Source organism: Rattus norvegicus, chromosome 7, assembly GCF_021556685.1.
Source record: "Rattus norvegicus strain SHRSP/BbbUtx chromosome 7, alternate assembly SHRSP_T2T, whole genome shotgun sequence".
In the NCBI taxonomy this organism is placed as follows: domain Eukaryota; kingdom Metazoa; phylum Chordata; class Mammalia; order Rodentia; family Muridae; genus Rattus; species Rattus norvegicus.
This window is the reverse complement of record NC_141540.1, coordinates 73,166,314-73,187,839: the sequence shown is the minus strand read 5'-3', so window position 1 is coordinate 73,187,839 and position 21,526 is coordinate 73,166,314. Positions and strand designations below refer to the sequence as shown.

At 49.4% G+C, this 21,526-nt stretch overlaps 1 protein-coding gene across 1 annotated transcript; it reads right to left on the bottom strand.

Annotated features, from left to right (window-relative positions):
- Positions 1-3: 3 nt before the first annotated feature.
- Stat6 (signal transducer and activator of transcription 6) lies at positions 4-17,324 on the bottom strand. Its single transcript, NM_001044250.1, is given in 22 exon segments — positions 4-216; positions 295-423; positions 514-579; positions 1,324-1,407; positions 1,569-1,673; positions 1,770-1,833; positions 2,562-2,708; positions 3,016-3,152; positions 3,241-3,335; positions 4,203-4,409; positions 4,675-4,767; positions 7,192-7,314; positions 7,446-7,533; positions 8,169-8,357; positions 8,470-8,601; positions 9,256-9,404; positions 9,551-9,603; positions 9,721-9,859; positions 12,324-12,407; positions 12,698-12,836; positions 13,184-13,321; positions 17,264-17,324. Coding segments are annotated over 21 exon segments (2,526 nt in total). The 5' UTR covers positions 13,300-13,321; positions 17,264-17,324; the 3' UTR covers positions 4-29.
- Between the last annotated feature and the right edge of the window lie 4,202 nt (positions 17,325-21,526).

The window sequence follows — 21,526 nt, the reverse complement described above, 5'->3', positions numbered from 1 at the left end:
GCTCTGTCTCTGGGCTTCTCCAGTTGGGATCACCAACTGGGGTTGGTCCTTAGGTCCAGGTGGGACATTGAGATCCCCGATTGCCCATAAGAAGATGGTTGCAGGAGGGGCTGAGTCCCTATGGATCCTCCACCTTCCCCTTGGCCCTCTAGGAGAAGCTTGGTGAGGTCCTGTTCAGTGGGAGGCATCAGGGGAGGGTACATGCCTTCGCTGACCCTGCAAGGAAAAGGGAAAAAGTAGGGGAGCGGGCACAGCACCTACTTTCTCAGGCCTCATTCCCAGGTTGCCACTTACCAGGTGCCCTGGGGGAAACCTTGCACAGGCTGAGTTAGGCAGCTGTCTTCCGCCATAGTGACATCTGAACACAGCAAGGGTTCAGGGCTGGACACCGCATGCTCCTGGGACTGGCACTGGAGCAGGCCCCTGCCAGGGGTCAGAAGAGAAAATTAGGAGGGGTGGGGTAGGCAAGGGAAGGACAGAGAAGGTGGGGCCAGGAATGGCTTTGTCACTTACTGGGGATGAGGCTGGTCAAAGGGCATGCTTATCTGGCTCATGGTGGGGGGCATTTGAAGGTGAGGCCTGGAAGCAGGAAGGAAAAGCAGGCACAAAGGGGGGGGGTATTCAAAAGTCAAGACATGAGTGAGGAAACAAGCTGCCATGCTAAATCCTGACTGGCTTCCCTTAGCAAGCCGTTTCTGTGCATCTGTGATCAGATGTCCCCCCCTGTAAAATGTTGTGTGTCTGTGTGTGTGTGTCCAGTTTCCAATGTGTTTTTAGTCTGAAAAACGTTCTGTTTCCTAGGTCCACCCTATATCAAATCCCAGAAGTCAGATAAGCCCTTGTCTGAGAGCTGATGAAACCACCAAGTAGTACTAGAGGAAGGAAAAGGTCTATGTCTCATTTTCGGGATTAAAAAAGATTAATAAATAAACATTACACAGCTGCTGGGATGTAGTCAGTGGCAGAGCACTTGCTTGGCGTGTGCTCAGTCCCTAGCTCTGAGCTTAAACCCGAGCACCCCAACAATACAGCAGATACAGTTACTGCAAATTTCACAGGTGAGCGAGACCACGCTAACAGTGTTTGCTATAAGCGCTCAGGTCAGGCCTACACACATTATGAAGTCATATAACCTTCGCAATAAAGTCATTATTATCGTTACTGCGGGGGGTGGGGGCTAGGAACTCAAGCCTGGCAATCTGAGTCTTAGACATTACTCTCATAAACACACAGAAGCCTGCGCAGCTGTTCTCACAAAAGCTAGCTACCTATGGTTCATGACACAATGCTGCCCCACCTCATCCTCCGCAGGTTCTGACTTACTCCTGAAAGGGTGGCAGTACACTCATGGACTCTTCTAGGGGGATGCTCTGAAATGAGTGGATGGAATGAGACTGTGGAGGATACCTAGGGAAAGAAAGCAAAGTCCAATTCGAGCCCTCCCTGATAACCCCACACCCTGCCTCCGAGAAAGGAAAATTCTTCGCTCCCTGCTGCAGTCTGAAAAAGCCAGCAATGCCGAAAGCCTGCATCCAGGCCGGTCCCCTCCCATTTCTCAAGCTCCTTACACCATATCTGAGCTGAGTTGCATGGAAGCATCAGGGGCCATTCCAAGATCATAAGGGGCCACCATGGCAGGCATCTGGGGCTCTGGAGTAGGAAGGGGCTGGTCCCTGAAGGAGAGAAGGAAGAACACGTGACTGACAAAGGCCACTCCTTCCTGCCGACAAGTACCGGCCCCAGTCTCCACCCACTAACCGTTTATTCACCTTTCCACAGTCATCTTGATAGTAGTTGAGACATAACCCCTCCCGTCCTTTCCCATCTGTTCCGCTATGGTAGGAAGGAAAGGAGAACTGTGAGTATCCCACTATCATGGAGGTGGAGGGGGGGGAGGTTGATGGGCAGGTGGAGGAAGGGGGGAAGGCTGATGAGCAGGTGGAGGGATGGGGGAGGGTTGATGGGCAGGTGGAGGGAGGAGGGAAGGTTAATGGGCAGGTGGAGGGAGGGGGGAAGGTTGATGGGCAGGTGGAGGGATGGGGGAGGGTTGATGGGCAGGTGGAGGGAGGGGGAAGGTTGATGGGCAGGTGGAGGGAGGGGGGAAGGTTGATGAGCAGGTGGAGGGAAGAGGGAAGGTTAATGGGCAGGTGGAGGGATGGGGGAAGGTTGATGAGCAGGTGGAGGGAGGGGGAAGGTTGATGAGCAGGTGGAGGGAGGGGGGAAGGTTGGTGGGCAGGTGGAGGGAGTGGGGAAGGTTGATGAGCAGGTGGAGGGAGGGGGAAGGTTGATGGGCAGGTGGAGGGAGGGGGAAAGGTTGATGGGCAGGTGGAGGGAGGGGGAAAGGTTGATGGGCAGGTGGAGGGAGGGGGGAAGGTTGATGGGCAGGTGGAGGGATGGGGGAGGGTTGATGGGCAGGTGGAGGGAGGGGGAAGGTTGATGGGCAGGTAGAGGTGGGGCTACAGAAATGGGAGAGAAAAGAGAGACCACACTGGGCAGAAAGGGGGCTACAGTCAGAACAGGGATACAGTGAGTGACAAAAGATTTCGGAGCTGCCCACTCACGCTTATAGTGGCTCCGAAAAGCCTCATCCTTGGGTTTCTTGGGGTAGAGGTTTTTTAATTGAGCAAGATCTCGGATTCGGTCCCCCAGTGAGCGAATGGATAGGTCTTTGGCAGAAAACGGCTGGATGTTCTCTATCTGTGAGGAGCCTACAAGAGGAATGAGACCCTAAGCCTCCCCTCATCCAAACTCCTCTTTCCCCAGCTCCATAACAAGATCCACTCTCAATCCACCGTGACAGGTGGTGAGCTGAGACCGAGGGTGAAGGCTAGAATGAAGGAGACCCACTCATTTCCATTGCCGTAGGGGTTGAAGGTTAGCCCATAGGAAGATGGGCGGTCAGACCCTAGGAAGAACTTCCTGAAGATCAGGTAGACATTAAGGATAGCTGGAGCATTCTCATCCCCAGGGACCAGAGAGAGCACAGCATGGAGTCAGAGGACTCTGGTGACTCACCATCCTGACCCCGGATGACATGGGCAATGGTGATGCCCCCAATCTCAGAGTCGCTAAAGCGGAGGAGGAAGGTTCCATCTGGCTCGTTGAGGAGAAGGCTAGTGACATATTGCTTACTGATAAAGCCGATGATCAGCCTGGTCAGAACGAGGGAAAGGACAAGGCTGTCGGTACTGGGTGTGGAGAGGGAGCCATAGGTGTTTGGTCCCTGAGGCAGGGACTCACCGATCTGACCAGTAGCTCCGAAGACAGCGTTTAGTGAGGTCCAGGACACCATCAAACCACTGCCAAAAAGTGAAGCCTCGGCCCAGTAGAATCTCCTGAAGGGGGAGGAGTGCAGAGGTGAGTGGGGAAATGGATGCACTGGAACCAGTGCAGGGCTATGAGAGCTTGAGAATCAATGGTTGAAGACCAAAGTGGACCTGAGGCCCATCGATGGCAACCACTTACCTGGCCACACTGGGCACTTCTTCAGGCTTTCCCGTATGTTAATTTATCTGATCTTTCTGTATATAACATAGCAATCAATCATAGCAATGGAATGGAAGCCAGAAAGGTAAGTGACTTCCTTAGGTCCACACTACTGGCGAAGGACAGGGTAGAGATTTAAGCCTGCAGCCTAGCATGGGAGACCCACATAACCACTGTCCTGTCCTCAATGTCACCCGGTAAAGGTCCATTCCAGAGGAAGATGATTGTCCTGCCATCCTGTTCTCTTCAGTGATGCATTCTCTGGCCACAAGAGCTTCTCCCCCACCCTCCAGTTTGTTTGTTTGAAAGAGGAGAGACCTAAAGTGGGAGCCAGGGGAAGGCATTGTCCCTGGAAAGGTGGCTTTAGTACCGACTTGGTAGCTGTGCACGATGACACCATGGTCACAGACATGAGTTCCTTTCCCTGTTCTTATAACTGACTCAGTCCTGAGCCATCTCACTTTGGAGACAGAGAAAAATACAGTAGCTAATATTAAAAAGTCAGAAACATAGGTTTCCTGTTGGATATGGTGGCTCATTCCTGTACATTTCTGTAGGAGACTGAGGTAGGAGGATTGTGAGGTCAAGGCCAGCCTGAGCTATCTAGTGAGTTTGAGGACAGCCTGAGCTACAAAGCAAGCAAAGGCTAAGGAGCTCTTGAGTGCCCCCCAAGGGTGAAGAGCTGAGGTAGGAAACTGAAAGAGCTGGGAAATGACCTTGTTGAACTGTGACCAAGACACACAGCGGTGCTGAAAGGCCTCTATGCTAAGGCTGTTGTCATTGAAGATCTTCTGGGCCAGGAACAGGAAGTGTTCTGGTAGCAGTCCCCGGCTGGTCCCCACCTCAGCCATAAACTTGAGGTTCAGAGTTTCACACATTTTCTCCCAGGGCACTCGCTCAGCTACCACAAAGGGCACTCGGTCCTGGGTAAAAGGAGAGAGAGAGAGAGAATGGCCAGTCTTCCTCCTGATGGCCTGGGCTCTTCCCAGCTCACAGACATCTTGATTTCTCAGAGGCTGTGTGTGGTGCCCTGGTATGACAGCTGTTAGGACCAACATGAGTAGAAGCACAAAGGCAGGCCCACAAGAAAGACTTAACATGATTGCCACCCGCCAGCCAGGACAGCCCCTTATCTTACCACAGAAGAACGCACCCTGCCCCTGTCTCCCACTCTGGGTCTTTTCTTACCATCTCAGAGAAGGCATTATCCCACAGGATGGTAGCTTTGGCATTGTTGTCTTGGTTGCCATGAACGATGACCACCAAGGGCAGAGACAGGGCCTACAGGGCGAAGAGACAAGTTTCTCCTTACTGGAGTCAGAGAGCTGGACGTTACTCCGGTGTACTGGGAAGCCCGTAGTTCACATGACATAAAGGTTGGTGGTACATCACTGGATACTTTGTGAGGTGCAGCGGGGGCACTGGTGTAGAGAAGCTGTTACAACTCAATGCTAGGAAGCCAGACTTTTAGGCTCAAATACCAGTCCCAATGCCTAGAAGCTGTGTGATCTGGGCAAACTCCTAAACCTATTCTGTGACCCAAGGTCATCATCAATAAACCGAGGCTAGCAATAGTACCTATCTCATCGTGTTATCTAGAAACATGTCCTAGTTGGGCTTTGTTGCAGTAAAAATAAAAGTGTGTATATGGCGGTTGCACTCTGGGCATCAGAACTAACGTTAATTTATCTTGGCAGCTCCATGCTGCCCCCAAGTACTTTCTGACCCTCTGTCTGAGAGCTGTTCCAATATAGCACCCTGCCAGGCCTCCCTGCCCTCACTCACAGCTCTTGTGGCTGGTTTCCACCACGCCAGGCATACACATCCCAATTCTGTGGTGGGCCCAGTGTGTCCAGCCACCATACACTCTCTCGAACTCAATTAAGTCGCCCATGAGCAAACATATCCTCTGATCTAATTGATAAGATATAATTTGTCCATCTAGACAACACAAAATCCTATACACATCCATCCCTTAAAAAGTAGTCATGGGTGGAAGGGTTGGGATTGGGGATTTAGCTCAGTGGTAGAGTGCTTGCCTAGCAAGCTCAAGACCCTGAGTTCGGTCCCCAGCTCCGAAAAAAAGAAAAGAAAAAAAAAAAGTAGTCATAATAATCTGTAACTATGTGGAGAGAAGAATCTTTGGTTCTTTTTTTTTTTTTTTTTTTTTTTTTTTTTCGGAGCTGGGGACCGAACCCAGGGCCTTGTGCTTCCTAGTTAAGCGCTCTACCACTGAGCTAAATCCCCAGCCCCGGAGAGAAGAATCTTAACACACACACCCTGCCATTTTCTCTCAGCTGCTTTCCCCTCACTCCAGCCTCCTCTGCCTCTCTAAAACTTTTCTCCCACCCATCCTTCCTTCTCGTCCAATGACAGGCCTCATTCTATTCTGTACCTGCCTTCAGCATAATGACAACCACCTACACGGTTTTTGTTGACACAAGCTAGGGTTATCTGAGAAGAGGGTGCCACAATGGAGAAACTGCTTCCATGATGCTGGTCTGCTGGTCTGTGGAGCATTTTCTTAATTAGTGATTGATGTGGGAGGGCCTTGATCATTGTGGGTCACCCCTCAGCAGGTGGTCCCGATGTATACAAGCAGGCTGAGCACACCATTCGGAACAAGCCAGTAAGCCAGTAAGAGAGGTGGGATTATGTCTATGGAGGTGTGGTGAGTAAGGGAAAGGGGGTGCCTCAGTGGGCCCATGCTGAGACAGCCCTTACCCATGAGGGACCAGCCACAGGACAATATAGTATAGAATAGAGTTTATTCAGGGCATGGGGAGGGGGAGTTAAGAGGATAGTAAGGGCAGACAGAGAAAGAGAGGGAGAGAGGGAGAGAGGGAGAGAGGGAGACAGGGAGAGAGGGAGAGAGAGAGAGAGAGAGAGAGAGAGAGAGAGAGAGAGAGAGAGAGAGGAGAGAGAGAGAGAAAGAAAAAGGAGTTTGAGAGTCAGTAAGATGGCTAAGAAGGGAAAAGTGTGTGCAGTACAAACCTGGTGACCCAAATTAAACCTCCAGAACCCACATAAAAGTGGAAGGGTTGGGGTTGGGGATTTAGCTCAGTGGTAGAGCGCTTGCCTAGCAAGCGCAAGGCCCTGGGTTTGGTCCCCAGCTCCGAAAAAAAAGAAAAGAAAAAAAAAAGTGGAAGGGTTGTCCTCTGACCTCCATACATGCACCATGACATGTGCATGCTCCCCCCACCCCCTGCAATAATATTTTAATAATATTATTAATATTATTAATTAAATTATTTATTATTTATTTATTATAATTGATTTATTATAATTATAAATTTAAATATATAATATTTATAATAAATATAATTAAATATTTATATAATATTATATATAAATAATATAAATAAATATACTTTATTTATTATAATTAATTTAATTATTTATTAATTAAATTATTAAATAATATTAATAATATTTCAAGGAAAAGAGTCTAGAGCCAGCATAGACTATATCACAAGACGCTGCCTCGAGAAAGTAAACGAACAAAACAACTACAACAACAAGCCTTGCTTGCTACACACACTGCTCCCTAGATGTTCCTCCAGGACTTGTTCCTCCACCTCTGTCTGGCCCTAGTGTATTATCCCAGAAACACGGAATATGAGGCAGTCAGGAGGAGGTTCCAGGGCTGTAGTGGAGCGAGGAGGAGTGAATCCCTGTGGCAGCAGGGCTGGAATCTGCACTCACCTGAAGCTGGATGAGGTGTTTGTTGGGGCCCAGCATGAAGCTCGTAGAGAAGAGCACAGCGCACTTCTCTTCGGTGACAGACTCTGTACCCTTCCGCTCACAGCGCTTGATTTTCTTCAGGAGCTACAAGGGGGAGAACACAGGAGAGCAGGACAGAGCAAAGATGTTGAGAGCTTCCTCTCTGGGCCCTCAACATCCTTTCCAAGAAGAGTCAGTCACACTGTCCGAGGACACCAGCACCCACAGCCTCTCACCAGGTTCTTGAAGAGGGCAGAGCAGCAGTTCCCAGGAACACTGTTCTCCAGAGGTACAGTATTGTTCATGATCTCTCCTGTGCTCTCCCTGCCAGGGGAGTCAGAATGTGAACAGCCTCATCTGAGGTGAGCAGCATGGGTCACTGGGGGAATGATGCTGACCACTGCCGTCACTGGCCCTGGCTCTCCGTGATCCTGTTCGTGTTCCTCCTCCTCTCTGTGTGTATTTATATATACACTGCTAGTACTGAACCCAGACCCTAGCGTGCTAAGAACCTGCCCTTCCATGGAGGTGCACTGCCTGCTTGTTTTTAACTTTGTTGTTGTTGTTGTTGTTGTTGTCATATGAGTAGTAGTACATGTGTGTGATGGGGTGCACTCATATAGAGGTCAAAGAACAACTTTTTAGGAGTCAGTTCTCTCCTTCCACTTTTAAATGGGTTCTAAAAATCAAATTCATGTCATCGGGCTCTGCAGCAAGCCTCACTATGCCATCTTGCTGGCCTCCCTCTCCTGGGGTTTTTAAGAGAGAAGTCTCCATCTTGGCCAAATCCCAATGACTCCTCTTGAATGGATCCCTTTCCTTTCTCTGCATTAAAGTCAGAGTTCAGTGTCTGCACACTCCAGAGGTCTCTTTCCCTAACCTCCACTCTCATGAAGCTAGCCTCTCAACTCCTCTCACCCTGTCAGGCCTCCTCCAACCCAGGGCCACTCTCCACTTACACTCCAGCCCCAGACCCCTGGGGCAGGCTTAGTTCTCTGGCCTGTTTCTCTGTCACCATGTCAGCTCTGACCAGTGGAGGCTTGGCTGAGGTCCCTAGGAACTGCAGACCCAGTAGGAATCGAACCCCAGCCTGAAACTTAGTCTGTGTCTTCAGAACCTGTGGGGGCTGCTTCTCCACCAGGAAAGAGCTGGAGGGGTGAGAGGGAGACGGTAGTGTTAGATCCTGGTTCCCTGGTTCTTTATAAACCCCTTCACTCCCTGGGGTTTGCTTACAGCCAAGTAGGCGCTTATGGTTTATACCTGGTCACGAGGGTTCGCAGGACTTCATCCAGACGGCTTATGAGCGATGCCCGGGTCTTGGGCTCAAGCTCCCCACTGGCTGCTCCAATCTCCTGCTGCAGCTGGGAATAAATTTCCACCAGGCTTTCACACCTGGGGCCAGGGCAGTTGTCAGGGAACACAGTTCTCAGGTTGTTTTCTTCAACCCAAACCCAGGAAGAGCACTGTATATTGTGTGAGCAGGGATATTGTGTGAGCAGGTGTCAGGTAGGTTATGGGTGTGGCCGCAAGGCACCTAGGTGGATGTGGGGGTTCTAGAACCTGTCTTGGCTCTGGATGCGGAGCTCATTGTCAGGGTCTAGGCTGCCTGTGGAGAGTCCAGCGGCCTCTTCTCATGAATTTACTACCTGGGGCACTGTGTGCTTTAGGGAAAACTGGAAAGTGAGGTCTGGTGATCCACATGTATACTTTCAGTACTTGGGAGGCTGAGCCAGGAGGCTTGCAGTGAGTTCAAGGCCAGCCTGGACATCTTGCACCGTAAGACCGTGTCTTAAAAATAAAAAAAGCCAGCCTCCTCATTCCCCTGGGCATAGGCTTGAAGAGAGTAATGACAGACGACTCTCAACTGAGCTATTGTGAAGGGTCTATGTGAGCACTGCACGGCCTTGCAGCAACTAGCTTCTATAAGCCTTGGCCTACTTCAGAGTCACCGTCCTCAGCTTCCTCTCTCTTGCACCTGTGTACCGTCTTGCAGAGACAGTGGGTTCCCACCCCGGCATGCTCCCTGATTGGCAGCCCTGTTCTCACCTCTCCTGCAGCCCTGCCAGGCTCTCCTCAAAGGGTGTGCCATTCCCTGCCAGCTGCTGTTGCCGCTTCCAAATCTGAATCCTTTTCAGCACTAGAGCCTGGGTGGCCTCCAAGTCCCCCACAGTCCCCTGCAGCATCGTGGCCAGATCCTAAGAGCAGAAAGGAGCCTGAGCCAGGGCCACCATTATTTTTTCCTGGGACACCTGGGATCAGGACTTTCCTCCACCTCCCTGCCGTCCCCTCGCACACCTCAGTCAGCCCCATCCTCCCGGCTTAGCATCTAAGTCCAACTCACCTCACTTGGACCAGTGCCATTGGCAGGAGGGTCTATCAAGTTCTTCAGAGACACTAAGGGCAGGAGTAGAAGTCAAGGGTGTAAAAAGCATCGCTTAAGGCAGAGGTCTACAAAAAGATTACTTTTAAACCCTCCCCCAAATCCTCTGTCCTCCAGGCCCTGGACCCCACCTTGCGCAGTCTTGGTCCCCTGCTGCAGAGATTCTCGGAGAATCCTGGTCTCCCTTACTCGGTGCTGAAGCCTGCCCAGGGCTGTAGTAAACTTGAGTTCTTCCTGCTTTCGATGGAAGGGCCCTGGCAGGTGGTGGAACTGCACCAGGAGGGGCGGGGAGTGGGGTACAGATACAGAGAGGTGAGCCTTTTCTAACCGGTCCTCTATGTCCACCTCTAACCCCCAACCCTAAAGACGTTTGTACCTTTGGCAGTTTTTCCAAAACTCTCAGAACCTCCTCAGGATAACACCTTTCTCCTGGCAGAACTAGTTCCTTAGCTCTTGTTCTGCCTGAAGCCTCCCTAAACTTGGTTTTGGGAGTTCACTCTAACCCCAGGAACTTCCTTTGGTATCCTGGGTCCTGAGTTCTGAGTTTAAATTTTTCCTAGGTTTTCATGGCTTGGACTGAGATCTCTGGGTCCAAGAATCAAGAGGAGGAAAAGAGAATAGTTCCACTCACTATCACCCCTTGTAACCCACTAGGAACATTTTTGCTTCCTGTTCCTGCAGCGTTAAGTACTGCTGGCCTAGGAGTTTTGGTTTCAGAGGAGGGAGCACTCCTTGCCAGGAGACACACAAACATTGAACTGAAGCTCAGACTTCCCCCTTGGCCACTTTGGGTTTCTGATGCCCTAAAGCCCACAGACTAAGAAAGGATAACAATGTTAAGAGGGCTGACTGATCCAGATTACCATGGGGAAATTGGATTGCTTCTTCTCAGTGGAGGTAAGAGAGATTATGTCTGGAACGCAGAGATCCTTTAGGATATGGATTACTAACTAACCTACAGGTTGTGACCATCAGAAAACATATTTCTGATGGTCTTAGGAACCCCAACCATAAATTTATTTTCATTACTACTTCATGACTGTCATTTTGTTACTGAGCCAGTGTCTCATTTCCAGAGACCATCAAGAAATATGAGTTTTCCCATGGTCACCGCCCATAGGCTGAGACTGATGCTTTACGGCATCTCTTGGTGCTACCTTTCCCTGTGATTAAAATCGATGGGAAACTCCAACAACCTAATCCAGGCAGAAAAACAAAGGGCACAGACCCTTCAGAAATGAAGATATGGGTCAGTCCTCCAGGAAAAATGCCAAGAGCTGCTGAGGTGATTGCTAAAGGTGAAATAAATACAGATAGCAGCTGAGGTGACTGGAGAGATGGTTCAATGGTTAAGAACATTGGCAGGTCTTCCAAAGAACCTGGGGTTCAATTCCCAGCACCCACATGGCAGATCATAACTTTTTGTAACTCCAGTTTCAGGGGATCCAACACTCTCACACAGGTGTACATGCAGGCAAAACACCAAATGCACATAAAACAAATTACTTTAAAAAAAAACAAAAACAAAAACAAAAACAGCTAAGGCCAGGTGATGAGATAAAGAAACAAGAGTTGGGGTTGGGGATTTAGCTCAGTGGTAGAGCGCTTGCCTAGCAAGCGCAAGGCCCTGGGTTCGGTCCCCAGCTCTGAAAAAAAGAAAAGAAAAAAAAAAAAGAAAAAGAAAAAGAAACAAGAGTTATAATTGACGTGAGTTTTTCTGTCATATTTTGTTTAAAATGTGTTTGTACAGATATTTGTTTTTCCCTTGATTTCTTTATCATGCATTGTAATATCAATTAAAAGAATATCAGTGGTTGTAATATTTAAGTTTAAGATACTAAAAGAATGTTTCTTAGGGCACATTGCTACTGCCATCTATTTTAAGTATATAATGTGTTTGAGATTGTACGTTGGATAGTTATGTTAGGTGTAATTATGGCCTGGATATTGTTTTCATTTGGAAATTATCATGACCTAAGGAGATAGTTGTGAGTCAAATTGATAGGGTGTGGACTTGTGATGGCTGTTCTTGGTTGTCAGCCTGACTGTGTCTGGAACTAACTAAAACCCAAATGGCTGGGCACACCTTTAAGGGATTTTTTTTCTTTAAGTCATTTCTAGTGGGAAGACCCACACCTCTCCCAGATCATTGAGGTGAGGAGATACATCTTTCCATTTGTTTGTTTTTGGTTTTTGAAACAATGTTTCTTTGTGCAACCCTGGCTGTCTCGGAACACCCTCTGTAGTCAGGCTGGCCTGGAACTCAGAGACCCACTAGCTTCTGCCTCCCAAGTGCTGGGATTAGGAACAATACATCTTTAATCCAGGTGTTTTGAGATGGAAAGGTTCATCTTTAATTTGAGCCACACCTGCTGGTAGCCTATACAGAGGACACAGAAAGAGGAAGCTTGCTCGCTCTGCCTGCTTACTCTCGCTCTCACTAGACAGTCCATTCCTTCACTCGCATTAGAGCTCACGTCTTCAGGATTCCAGTGTATACTGAAGACCAGCTGAGACGTCCAGCCTCATGTATTAAACAATTGCCGGATTCTTGGACTTTCTATTTGGTACATAGCCATTGTTGGATTAGCTGGACCACAGCCTATAAAGCATTCTAATAACTGTGTGTGTGTGTGTGTGTGTGTGTGTGTGTGTGTGTGTGTGCATTCATTCTGTATTCTCTTCCTCCAGAGAACCCTGACTAATACACATGGGAAGTGGGGTAGCACAATACCTCTTCTATAACAGCTTTTTTCTCCCCTTGAAGTATTTGTCTGATGGTGGCCACCAGCTTCAGGGGGTCCCTCTGATAGATGCTCTATAGAATTGAAAGTAATCAGTTGTTAGTCTCCCTCACCCATGCCCCCTCCCTCTTCCAGTTCCTTGCCCCCACTCATGGATACACTGTTAGAGAGCATAACCATAGACTCTCAAGTTTCCTACATTTGCTTGCTTTAAAAACTGATTTGCATGCCAGCTAGCACCTAACCACAGGAATAGCAATTGCTTTCGACATCTACCTTGTGACCAATTTTCTCCCAGTATCCAGTGCTCACTCCAGCTCTACCACGACCCACCCCAACCTTTTCCCTTCCGGTTTTGCCCCACCTCCAAGGTGCTGATGTGCTGCAAGAGGCTGCTTCCTTTCCCCTGCTCTCCTGCAGAGGCCTGAAGACGCTGGACAGTGGCAGAAAGTAGGGCACTAGCCATGTTGTAACAGAAAGCATCTGAACCAACCAGGAACTCCCTGTGGGGACAGTAGGATTAGGATGCCTCAGGCCAGGGTTTCTTTAATGCTTCTGAGACTCAATTTATAGCAAGGAAGCCAGGTTTCTTTTCTATCTAGGCAGGTTCTCTGCAGCCACCACCACCCATGCCTCCTGTTCCCCACTCTGCTGGCTGGTAAAACATTTGTTTCTATTCCAGCCCTGGCTTCCCTTCTTGGTTCAGCCTTCTAAGAGGTGCAGTGTCTTCGTGTCAACATGTGTGGCCTACCAAGTCTTGGCCATTAGACACACACTAAAGGTCCTCGGTTCTGACTTCTACTAACAACAAGGGCTCTCAGATGAGGGGGACACATGGAACAAGACTCACCAGGGCTGATTCTCCAGCCATTCGGCCAGAAGATGCCGCAGGTGTTGTGGAAAGTCAACATAGAGCCGTTGCAGTTTTTCTGGGGACATCTTGGAAACTAGACTCCACAGAGACATGATCTGGGATATCGCAGGGTGCCTGGGAAAGAAGGGCAAGACCATTCAGTGAGGCTCCCAGGAGAGCAGCCTGGCTTCTGGGACGGCTGCAGCCCCTCCATATTGATGGGCTCGCTGAGAACCTCCTTTTGTCTTGCTGGGCTTAGAATGCTGGATCTTTCCAGAGCTTCGGGCCCTTTCTAGTTTCTCATTAGCTCAAGCTAAAGTCCCACAGAGTTGGGTTAGGATGTGGAGTGTCACAATAGTCTCCTCCCATCAGTTGATCATACCTATTTCCAGGGCACCTTAAGCTACAGGCTCTCTTGGTCAATGTCCAAAGCAGGGCAAAGCCTTCAGTGGTAGACATGCGCAAGCTGGAGGACTACAGCTAGGTCAGCGAGGGAAAGAGGACACAAGACGGGACGGAAGGGAAAGAGCAGGCTCCATGAAGACAGGTGGTTTCCACGGTAGTTTGAGACCTGGTCTGGTTTGATCTTCTTATTATGAAAAGGAAGGTTGAATGAATACAGCACCTTCTAAATTTTTTGTTTTTCAGATTCTCTGGCTATGTTGCTCAGGTTGCCTTTGAACTCCTGAGCTCAAGGAGCCCATTCTTCTCAGCCTCTCAAGCAGTGGGATTCTGGTGCATGCCACCATCCTCTTGCTCTTTCTAAATATTTAAAAGCACTAAGCAATTTTAATTTTTTAGAGGTGCCGTGAACAAACTCAGGGTCTTGATGGAGTAAGCAAGTGGTCTGAGTGCATCAGAGGATCTCCCTATGTCTCTTAGGCTGGCCTTGAACTCAGAGAAATCTGCCTGCCCCTGCTCCTGCTCCTGCTCCTGCTCCTGCCCCTGCCCCTGCCCCTGCCCCTGCCCCTGCCCCTGCCCCTGCCCCTGCCCCTGCCTCCTGCTTGCTGGGATTAAAGGCATGCACCACAGTGAAGGGTCAGCCTCAGCCTCAGACTCTTGTCCCAACTTTGCAAGGGCTGGGGCTATCGACATGCACCACCACACCTGACTCCAACTTTAGTTTTTAATCCATGTGATACCCGTGTCTGAAAAGGGCACGCAGGACATCACTGGGATCCAAGACCATGCACAGGGCCCAAGACAGCTCGCAGCATCTACCCCTGATCTACTACATTTTCCCATATCTAGCTATGAAAAGCTTAATGTGTAAATTGACAGCACAAAAAGATCAACAGCAGTAATAAATAAATCATAAAACATACTATAACAAACTTGTTTACCATCCATATATTCCTTTTTTCTTGTATTTTTTCCATTTCATTTTCTCAAAGTGTGACTCCCTGCAGGTTAACTGATACCACAGGTAGCAGAGCTTAAATGGGAACAGGGTATAAAGCCGCAGTAACTCTGTGGAAGGCAAGCGTGGATGACAGGGATTCTGCTAGCTCTACTTTCTCTCTCCCTGCTTCCTGACCCCCATGGTGTACCTTGAAGCTTCTCAAAGTTCTAAGACACTATGAGACAATTTGAAAGACACCTCAGTGGTAGAGTGCCAGCCTTGCCTCGTATTTGTGAAACTGTAAGTTCAGTGCCCAACACTGCAAAAGTCACCAAGCTAGGTGATGAAGATGGTGGTAAAGTGAGTAGCAGTGTCTCCTAGTCTTTATGCACTATGCCATAGGTATACCAGTCTCAATACCTTAGCTCACTGGAACTCAGCAACAACTGCACGTGTGCGTGCGTGCGTGTGTGTGTGTGTGTGTGTATGTGTGTGTGCCCACCACGTGTGTGTGCCAGCTCCCATGTGTGTTTGTGTGTGCACACGAGTGTTTGTGTGCACATGCGCGTGTGTATGTGTGTCTGTGCCTGTGCATATGTGTGTGTGCATACCTGAGAGTGCCCGCATGCGTGCGGGTGTGCCCATGCACATGTGCGCACCTCCCTAGGGAAGAAGCCCAGCGCCTCATGTAGGCTACATAGTGCTATATCCCTGAGCCACATCACTGCCCCCTCACAATATTTTTTTTAGCTTTTAGTATTTTAATGGTTTTGCCTGTATATATGTGTGCCTCTAGAACTGAAGTTATAAACAGTTGTGAGCTGCCGTGGGGGGGGGGGGGATCAAACCCAGGTCCTTTGGGAAAACAGCCAATGCTCTTAACCACTGAACCATCTCTCCAGTTCTATTTTAAAGTATACAATTATCCCTTTTCCTAGATGAAGAAATTAAGGCTCAGGAGGTTAACTCGTCCAAGGCCACTGGGCAAGGAGTTCGTAATGGGGCTCTTAACCATCGTTTGGATTAATCACTATACTGTCCTGTTAGAATTGTTTCCATCCCATCACCTTAAGAAGATAGAGAGGACAGGAAGAGCTGGGATGGGGGAGGGGGGGTGATGGAAGAGCAGCGAAGCAATCCAGATTCATCAGCCTGGAAGTGGGAGGCAACAAGATAGCCAAAACACCAAAGGAGGAGAAGAGGAAAGGCAGGGGGAAGGAGGGAGAGGGAGCAGAGACTTCTCAGGGCCTCAGAGTGGGCTGGGTAGAGCAGTGGTTGGGGGGCTCTCAGTTCACGTTTCTCATAATGGCCTCTCAGAGAGGATGAGGAGGAAGGTGGGATGGAAACTCCCTGGGTCTCCCCAATTCCTCCTGCCTTTCGAGCCTCTTAACTCGCCCAGGACTCCCATACAGAAGAGAAGGAGGCCCATTCACAGGACAGTCCCACCCCTAACCATCTCGCCTTTTGCTCTCCCACTCCGAGTTCTTACTCCCAAAGGCAGAGTACTCAGCTCGTACTTAGGGTCCTTCCCCCAGGCTTTGCTCTAAAACTGTCTACCCTCTTAGGGTGGGGCACCTCGAGGAGTCACATTCAGCTTATTTTCAAATTTAAGGGAGGATTCTGTTCCCTCTTCCTCCCAGTCTCTGGAGTGTTCAGATTCCAGACCTTTGGCCCTAACCTTACCCTACTGGGGACTGGGGACGCCAAGGCACGAGCAGCTCCCGTTTCCACTAAATCTCCCTGTAGAACAACTCAAGCCTCATCCTCCTCCCTCCCCAGACGCCATGAAGCCATATTTCTCCCCCGAGCAGTCAGTAACGGTACAGGGTCTATAGGTCGGGCCCGGACACCGACCGACCGACCAGACCGTCCGACCAACGCTGTTTGTGATCAGTCCCTTAGGGAGGGAAGGCGGAGCCACACTGCGAGAGGCGGGGCGAGCTTTCCCTTCCAGACTACCCCTCCCCGCCGCCGTAGGGGAAGCCCGACAACCCAGAAGCTTCTTCCTAAGCTTGGTGGCCTAAGTCCTATCCCCCTTCTCCTGCATTCCGAGTCTGCTGACCATGGGGCCCCAATATTAAAAGTCAAGGGTTTCCCTGATTTGTCCAATGTGTGTGTATACGACGGTGGTGGTGGTGGCGGTGGGGGTGGGAAAAGGTGGGAGGAGGTGGAGCCAGGTCAGCAAGAGGAGGATTAACCCCCAGCCGGCCGCCCTCCCACGGGGAAATCTCAGGGTTTACTGCAGCCAAGCAAGCAATGCGAAGGGGGAAAGTCCCCCTCTTCTGGGGCACCATGAGGTCTACATCTGGGTCTTTCTCACCCTTCAGCCACACCCTGAGTAGGAACCTTTAGCGGGCAGCAGCTAGGGGTTGGACAGGCTCGGGGATCCTGGAGCATCAACTTCTAGGGAGGGGCAGCCATGTCCCCCCCGACCCAGAGAACCCTCCTTCCCCTCTATCCAGCGACTACCCCAAGTCCCAGGAGCTGCTGGGCTGAAGATTGGGAAAGGTGACGCGACACGTTGGGGACGGGAGTGTGGAGGCCTGTACCCACCCAAGTCCTTCAAAAGTTGGAAACTGCCAAAACCCAGTGCCATCAGCTAACCCCAGATGAAACAATTTCCAGGGGACCAACTGCCCCGCCCAGAGGGGAGGATCCGAGTGGCCCCGAAAATCCATCCCTCAAATTTAATCAAAGGCCCCCCCAACCTTCCCTACTCGCAGACATCCCCTCACCTCGGCAGCCCCGCTGCTATCTTCTCCCTCTCTCAGCGGGCACTACCAAGCCCATGGGTCTGTAGGTCTGTCCAGCGGGTTCTGGGCTGGCCCTAAAAACTCAATGTGTACACAACACACACACACATACACACACGCGCGCACGCACACACACACACACATACACTGAGACACGCACGCACTCGTCTCCCGGCCTTCCTCTTCACTGTAAACCCTGGCTGCCCCGGCCTGCTGTTTCCGGCTTCTCTGTCTGCCCAGGTCCCTCCCTGGAGCTCTGACGACACAGAGAAGAGAAAGTGGGCTGGAGGAGGAAGAGGAAGAAAGTGGGGTGAACATGTATGTACCCGGTGGGGAAGTATGCAGTAGGGAGGGCAAAGCTGGAGTTCTATTTAACCACACTGGAGGGAGGCTTACCCTCACTTACTCTAATCCCCTTAGCACTGATCCATTCCCCACACCTCGGGGAAAAAAAAAATCAGCTAATATCTGGCAGAGGCATGCCACCCCAAACTGCCTAGCTACCACAAAAACTCTCTCGGGGCCAGAGGTTGGGGCCGCGGGGGACTGTGCTCTGGGTTGTGTGCGTCCTTCAGTGGAGGACCCTGAAAAGCAGCTGGGAGCCTGAGGCCCCGCACAACTAGGTTCACCTCCTTCCACAGCGGGAACGCCTTAGAAGTCCCGTGACACTGTAGGGAGGAAGTGGGGGAGGGGAACCCTTAGCTAAGAATTCTGGAGTCCCGGAGTCACTTGGAGGAAGAGGAATCCGCTCGGGATACCACATCCCAGACCCTAGTGATAGCCACTGAGGACTACCAATTCTGGCACATCCAAAATATCCATAGGGGGCTAAGTTTGAATGCGGAAAATGCTGTGCAACCTTGGCAAAGTTCCTATCTGTTTCTGAGGTAAACACTGAGACACACCCCAAAACAAATATTTACAATTTCCCTAGCCACAAGAAAACACACACACACACACACACACACACACACACACACACACACACACACACACACGGGCGTCTGCGTGTCAAACATGTAGCAGCAGGCTCTCACACATGACAGCCCTCAGAGCCTTAGAGTCACGCAGACGCGCGCAGACACGCGCGCGCAAGCGCGCTCACACTCCCTTGCTCAACCTCTGAGTCACCATCATAACCAGAGGATTGTCCTGTAGTTTTTGCTGGGTAGGATAACAAAAGACCAAACCTGAAACTCTAGTGTATGGAGGGATGGTTTGAGGGTGGCAGTATCAAGTTGGAATTTTTGGCTTTCCTCTTGCCTTTCAGGGTTGGGCTGAAGAGCCAAAGCCAGGCTTATGGCGCCCCCTGGTGCCTGAACTGATTCCTCCCCTGCACATTCTTGGGCACCTAACACAATGAATTCTTAGGTCCACCCGGTGGGCAGAACAACCGCACTTACAGATATAGTATAGTCATGGACTCTCAGAAAGGACTATTTGTGTTCAAGTCCTGTCGAAGATGCTAACTGCGAAATTGGCTGGTTCATTATCTGTAAAACGGAACACATAGGGTGACTTTGGCCATGGGTGGATATAGAATATTCTGATACAAAAAGGCTTAGAGCAATACTGTCACCTAGTAAACAACAAGTACTAGGTACTTTTGTTGTTGTTGCTTGACTACTTGGTTGGGCTTTGGTTGTCGATGCTGTTATTGAGACAAAGGGTCATGTAGCCTGGGCGGGCCTTGAAACTGCCCAGTAGCCAAAGACAAACTTGAACTTCACCCTCCTGCCTTTACCTTCTGAGTGGAAGGCTTAGAAATATGCAACAAAGAGCACATGGGGCTTGTGATGCTAAGAACTGAACCCAGGGCTTTTTGCACATCAGGCAAGCATGTGATGAGCCATGTCCTTGGTCCAACACATAATATTTGATGGGTTGGGTTTTTAAAAGATGAATTTATTCTTCTAAGTACACTGTAGCTGTTCAGACACACCAGAAGAGGGTATTGGATCTCATTATAGATGGCTATGAGCCACCACGTGGGTGCTGGGGATTGAACTCAGGACCTCTGGAAGAAGTGCAATCAGTGCTCTTAACCACTGAGCCGTCTCTCCACTCCCAGACACTTTTTATGGCTCATAAAAAAATATTATGTGGGGGGGAAAAAACAGAAGGGTTCCTGGGTTGTGGGAGGGTAATGCTGTCGCCTAGAAGGCAGAGCCCAGAAGAATGTCTTGGGTCTGTCCGTAAGGCAGTGAGTGGAAGAGAAAGAGAGCATGGGTGGAGACGCCAGACAGGAGTCTGTCCAGAGACTGGTCCAGCAAGTAATGCGTACCCTGAGTTATAGGCATGGATGAGCTCATGGCACACACCTATGTGCTTCCAGGTACCCACTGCACAGACGAATGTCCACAGACAGTCATGGAAGCCAGGCCCTGCCATCTGGTTGTCTCAGGAAGTCTGAGTCCAAGAAGAGTCCAAAAGAGAGAGAAGAGGAGCTGCAGCCTCGACTTTGGCTCCTTTAGGATTAAGTAGGATGGTATCTACTAAACAAGCAACTCCTAGAAGAAAATAATGGGCTGGAGGATGGCTCAGCGGTTAAGAGCACTGACTGCTCTTCCAGAGGTCCTGAGTTCAAATCCCACAACCACATGGTGGCTTACAACCACTTGTAATGGGCTCCGATGCCCTCTTCTGGTGTGTCTGAAGACAGCTACTCATATAGGCTTTTAAAAAAAGGAAAGAAACACTTCCTCTTCCTTTATATCTGACCATGCCCCAGGGTTTAGAAGTATATCTGATTCTACTTTAAAGATCCATGACTGTTGGTCATTCAGGTGTTCCCATGATGCGGGGAACGGTGCATTCCAACAGAACAGTCATTAAGACGTGTACCTCAGTGGCAGCTGGAGTACGTGAGGTGACTAGGGCACACTCATTTCAGATTGTGAAACTGTAGGGTCAGGCCAGCTCTCATTGATGACACCCACCTGCCTGACACCTCATTGCCTCACCTCCCTCCAGGCCCTGCAATCCCACCCAGTGTCTGCAAACATTAGAGACATGAGAAACAGCATTAGGGGGTAGGGGGGACCTGTATGGTGTGAGAGGTTGCAGTTACAACCCAACAGTGAGTCACAAAAGCAATTCTGTGGGTATATTAGTTTTGCCAGGGTTGCTGTCATAAAGTGCCATGAGCTGGATGGCACTTTAAACAATGTTTAAACAATGGTTTAAACCATTGAAATTGGTTTAAACAATAGAAATTTGACACGGGATGTTGAGAGCCAAAGACCCAAGATCAAGGTGCTACTGGGTTGGTTCTTTCTGAAGAGTATGGAAGACTTTGATATATTAATTTTTCAAGGAACATAACTCATGCCATAATATCTTGGCTACTTAAAAAAAAACAAAATGGAATAGAAAGGGCTGGAAAAAATGGCTCAGTGACTGAGAGCACTGGCTGCTCTTCTAAAGGACGCAGGTTCAATTCCCAGCACCCACATGGCAGTTCATAACTGCCCTTAACTCCAGATCCAGGGGATTCAATAGCCCTCTTCTGGCTTCCAAGGATACTGGGCACCTATGTGATATACAGACATAAATACATGTAGGCAAAATAGCCACACACATAAAATAAAATGAAATGAACTAATAAAATATAATAATAATATATAAAATATCTGTAAGAACTTGGGCATGGTGGTGGCACAGGCCTTTAATCCCAGCACTTTAGAGGCAGAAGCATAAGGATCTCTGGGAGTTCAAGACCAGCCTGGTCTGCATAGATAGTTCCAGGATAGCCAAGAGACCTTTTCTCAAAAAAGAAAAAGGAAATTTTATATATATATATATATATATATATATATATATATATATATATATATATAGAGAGAGAGAGAGAGAGAGAGAGAGAGAGAGATACATATGTCTCTTTCCAGGGGAATCTGATGCCTCCAGGGACACCTGCATTCGTCTACACGTGTCCTCATGCATACACACACATCTACACATAATAAACTAATAAAAAATGTTTATAATGTCAAAGAAAATAAAGCTGGTGCTCCTTCAGCCTCATTGTTGTTGTCCCTAGATGTGATCCTTCAGCTACTGCTCCAGCTCCATGCCTCCTTGCATGCTGTGGCCATGGTCCCCACTGTGAGGGTCATGGTCCTCACCCTCTGGAACAATAAGACGCAAACTAAATGTTTTCTTTGACAAGTTGTCTTGGTCATGGTGTTTTGTTATGACACTAGAAAAGGAAGACATGTTGTTTGGTGACTCCTTGTTCCGTTT